Source organism: Penaeus japonicus, unplaced genomic scaffold (assembly GCF_977035675.1).
Source record: "Penaeus japonicus unplaced genomic scaffold, GWHDUDI00000001_assembly GWHDUDI00000015, whole genome shotgun sequence".
NCBI lineage: Eukaryota > Metazoa > Arthropoda > Malacostraca > Decapoda > Penaeidae > Penaeus > Penaeus japonicus.
The window spans coordinates 30,365,836-30,370,835 of NW_028234417.1; the positions used below are offsets into that span (position 1 = coordinate 30,365,836).

Consider the following 5,000-nt stretch of genomic DNA (forward strand, 5'->3'; position numbering starts at 1 on the left):
CCTCCAAATGCTATTAGCACATATACAATCACTTCTGATTTCAGTAGTTATAACAGGAACATTAACCCATTCGTGCCAGATCAAACCCCGTGCTAGTGAACACGTTTCACTCTGGTTTTATGTGTTTCTTTCAGAACCCCGCCAGTGAACGAGATATTCTGGGGCAAAGGGCCCGGCACTTACTCAGGTGGGTGAGGCGAGCGGTGCAGCCCAGGGTCGCGGCTCTTGTGCCCCCCCCCCCTCTAAGATCCAGGGAGAGGAGGTCTCGAGGCGTTAGCTTACTATATTTATAATGCGTCGTTAAACCCTGACATTACGACCATGCAAAGCCGGAATCACCCCAGCGTGAATGGGTTAATAATAATTACAAATGAAACAAAATTATTCATATTTTGTAAATTTTGGTTGCTAACAATTCTATCTTAAAGCTGGGACTCTGCTGTTCAGGGTTAAAGCAGTGCCTTCTTGGACTTCAATCATGACCTGATAGGATGCTTGCCTCTGCACTACGAGGCAAGCACTTGGCCTACTATAAAAGTAGACATATATTTACACAAAGCATGTACTAAACTGCAAAGTTTGACACTGTTTAGAATCTTGCAATCTGTCCATATACAATCGTGTTTATCTGTCTGTCTCCATCCTGATTGTGAAGTGAAAGTAAAATGTTATGAAAATACAAAATTCATACTCCCTACATTCTTTGTTAATTAGTAAATCATTAACCTGCTTGGATTTTTCAAAATTACCGATTGTCATTAGATCCCTTATATTCAATATCTGAAAACAATATGTTGATAATGAATATCATCTAATCTAGTTTATTATGCTGCTGTATAAATACTGAAACAAATAATCTTAACTTGTGCTCTAACCTCCTATAAATTCCACATCATCCAATCCATTTTCCTAACCTCTTTGGTATTGACACAACCAAATTATTATAGGCATAGACAGATTCTATGTCTCAACCTCCTCAGACATGAAAATATGGACATTAAAAGTAAAGCTATATCATTTCTGATATCAGTTCAGTCCCATTACCATGTTATATATCCTAGCAAACAATTAACTAGTTTTAGTATTAAATTGGGTGATCTTGCTAGCCATTGCATAAGGGGTTGGTTAAAATGCCCCAAGGAAAATGGGGGAGTCTCAAAACTGATGTCTGTGCCTGAGTGCAACTGGCAAGTAAGTGTAAACTGTGTAGGTTCTTTAACCCTTCTGTGACGGGAATTTTTTGTGGGGTCAAATCACTTTTGAACTGCATTTTATTACTCAAGATATAAGTTATTAATTCCTTCAGTTGTGCAACTAATGCATCATACCAAATCCTAATATGTATCACTTTGTTAATATATCTAATCATAAGTCTATAAAATAACAGAAAATACCAAACAGAACAACAAGATTAGGGCGAGATTTGCCCCAATCAAAGTCCAAAACACATATCTTGCTATGTGGCCTTTCTCCGCAGAAGGTCATTATATACAGAACTAGAGAAACAAGTTTAAAATAAACAAAAAAAAAAAATATTATTACTCACCTTCAAAGACTTCAGGAGCCATCCATGCTGCAGATCCTCGGTTATCAGACATAATGGTACTTAGTTCACAAGCTGTCCCAAAGTCACAGACTTTCAGGATTTTTGCTCCTCCTTTGGGGTCAGAGAACAAAATTTTGGGAGGTTTTGGAGGTCCCGGTTTTGTTTGGAAAAGAAATTTCTTCGCTTCCTTCAAGAGTTCCAATCTATAATCAAATCTCAAAGAAACATCTTGACTCCCTGTACCTCTAATTTAACGTATTAATATTAAAACGGAGATGTTCACTATAAAAACATAAGCTTCAAGTTTCAAGAGGAGCTCTTTCCTTTCTCACCTGTGCAGCAAAGGCCGTGGCTGTATGGAGTGGAGGTAGGCTACAGCCTTGGCACACTGCAATAACCATGATATGCCATGGGCCAGATTGTATTCTGTGTTTGGGGAATTATGTAGCACTGAAAAATAGAGAAGTGCTGTTATTAACCTGTAAAGAATGCGTGTCTTCACCTGAGTATCAGAAGTTTTATGAATCAAAGGCCAAAACTCTTGAATCATGCAACTACTCTAAGGGGCAAATATTTAATCAAATTTTGAAATGTATCTTTATAAAATAACATAATATTTATAGAATCATCCTACAGAATTTTCGACCTGCAAAACATACATAAACCCATTGCGTATGGGTGTCATGACATACATGTCAGCACCGATTAAACCTAAAAGACCGACTGGCCATCCTGATGACCAGATAGGTCGTTAGGCACCTCCGTCCGCAATGGGTTAATAAAAATTAGGATGAAAGTTGCCAAATAACTCTACTCCAACTTGGAAAAAATTCCAATCTAGCTTGCATTTCCAAATGAACTGTTATCACATACTTTATCATTATTCATACAACAATTCCCCTAACCTTCTACCTTCAATATGGAGGGGGGAATAAGAGTAATGTATAATTTCTTTAACCACAAAAGTCTTCGATTGAGCATTATGGTAATTTAGCCCTGATAGGCCAAGATATTTTAAAACTCGCAGGATTTTCCAGCTTCAACTTGACCACATGTGGGGAAAGGGTATATGGTGAGGTAAACTGTAAAATGTAATACTCTTTCATACGTTCTACATACTTCTCCTCTCCCATACTACTCACTACTGGTGGGGGGGATCGTTTCACTCGCTAGCAAAAAGATACTCGCAGCCCCTCATGGGAACAACCCATGAGTGGCTATCACCCCCTATGTCATCCCTAGACCTCCTTGTACCCTACTTTTTCAACCTTGGTGCTTCACTGTTCCAGAACATACCGGCGCAAGACATACATTTCCTGATGTACAATTGAGCTATTCAAACAATAAAGACTAAATTTTAATTAGACTAATTTTATATTTTTTTACAACTGCTACAAACTGCTGGTAAAAGTTTTAAAAAAAAAAAAAAAAAAAAAATAAAGTTAATAAAATCCTGAGTTTTTAGTTATCAAGATGGGGGAACAAACAAAAAAAACGAACTGCAATCTTTGGGGGTTAATAATTATCTTGTAAGACCCTCAACAAAATTAGATATACTGTACATCAACACTGAAAAAAGCATTATTTTTTTTTTTTTTTTTTTTTTTTTTTTTTTTTTTTTTTTTTTTTTTTTTATTTTGTTTTTTTTTTTTTTTTTATGTTCTTAAACCCAATGCCGCCGGCCGCCGGCCACAGACGGCGATTATATAATATGATAGCAACGGGTGCCGATCAATAAATCAATAAAACCGCCGTCCCAATGATATAATTGGATTTTTAGGGGCCTAGCGTTCGAGAGCCCTGTCCAGGCAACATTGAACGTCCCATAAAAAAAAGTACCATAAAAAGAAAAAAGAAAGATATTAATAAAAAAAGGACGAGAAAATAACGGGGCTCACCGCCCGGCGGGAAATGGGTTAAAAATAAATACCAAACTCCCACAAGCAAGCTCTCCCTGGCTCCATCCCCGACAAATTGGACAAGATATGTGAGACGATTATAAAAAACGAACCGCTAATTCGTCCCCCCAATTTCCGTTTCTTCCATACGGAGGGGGGCAGATGGATAGGGAGCATGTAGTGAAGAAACCAAGAAGGGGTAGTGAAACCCAATATCTATTGTGATACTGGAGGTGCTTAGCATATACAATGATAAATATATACAGTATCATTTTTTTAAGGTTGGTCCTTTTAATGCCCTATATTACAGACACAAATTGTATGGCTTTACTTTTTTTTTTTTTCTTTTTTTCTTTTTTTTTTCTTTCTTTTCTTTAAATAAATAATATAACTTGCCTATGACGACATAAAGGGCGAACACACCAGTTGAACCGTCCCCCTGAGGCGATATGACTTAGGGGGCCCGGCATAGGGGGTTTTGCAGTATTCTCTTCCGGCCAGAGGGCCCCCCGTTCGGGATTGGGTTAACCACCCCCTCACTTCACACACGACGGGGGCAATCTCCAGCCTTGAATGTCACAATGCCGGGTCTTTGTTTTTTCGAACCTTTAGGCCTAAATCAATTAAATGGCTGGCACAATACTGTGCCGCCCGGCCGGCCACTGGGGTTTTGAATGAGCAGTACAGTACTGTACCACCCGTCCAGAGAGGGTTAATCTTTTAAACATCTATTTTCTTTTCAACCATTATTTTCAATAAAAATTTCATCAGATTTTAGTATAGTAAAGCTTACTTATGGAGGTGAGAAACTAATAACGCAAAGCAAGTAAATAAAAAATCCTTTTTTGCAGACAAACATCTCTCATTAACAAAAATAGATCACAATCAAGAATTCACCAATAAACACTTCCATACATTACGGCTCACATACAGCAAATCCTGAATATCAAAATATATATCAACAACCAACTATAACTTGTCATTCACATTAGATGCAACAGCATTCATTACAGCTATGACAGGGGAAATTCTATTCATGATCTACAAAATGAGAACACACAGGATCAGAGTCATAAGGACAGAAATACCAAAAGGCACATTCATCATTTTAATTTTCTTACAATGATAGAGGGATCCACCATCAGCATATTCTATAACAAGGCACTTATGAGCATCTGATGTGCATGCCCCGTATAACTTGATGATGTTTTCATGTTCAACGCGAGCCAATTGTTGAACTTCATTGTAAAAGGCATTGACCTGAAATATCAAGCAGCATTAGCTATTTGGCAAATTTGATGATATGCAGTACCAGATTAATAAAGCAGAATATATAATAAAAAAAGGAGAAAAAAAACCCATAAATATGCATGCTATTGCAACTTGGCACATAAAACACAGACTAACACAACGCTTAATCGCATGCCCACGCCACCAACACCCACACTCACACTCACAGGCACACACACACACACACACACACCAACACACACACAACACACTCCAACACCAACATCACACACACAACACAGCAACTTTTGTTTGTGTCAGAAAAC

General features: G+C 37.8%; 1 protein-coding gene across 1 annotated transcript in view; it reads right to left on the minus strand.

Moving 5' to 3' along the window:
• The window catches only part of LOC122251885 (uncharacterized), a 96,401-nt gene that overhangs the window by 85,351 nt on the left and 6,050 nt on the right, over window positions 1–5,000 (minus strand). The window contains exons 3-5 of the mRNA XM_086544253.1: window positions 4,566–4,704; window positions 1,877–1,996; window positions 1,547–1,696 (exon numbers count right to left, since the gene is read on the minus strand). Of these exons, the coding sequence (XP_086400379.1) occupies window positions 1,547–1,696; window positions 1,877–1,996; window positions 4,566–4,704 (409 nt within the window). The remainder of the gene's footprint in view (window positions 1–1,546; window positions 1,697–1,876; window positions 1,997–4,565; window positions 4,705–5,000) is intronic.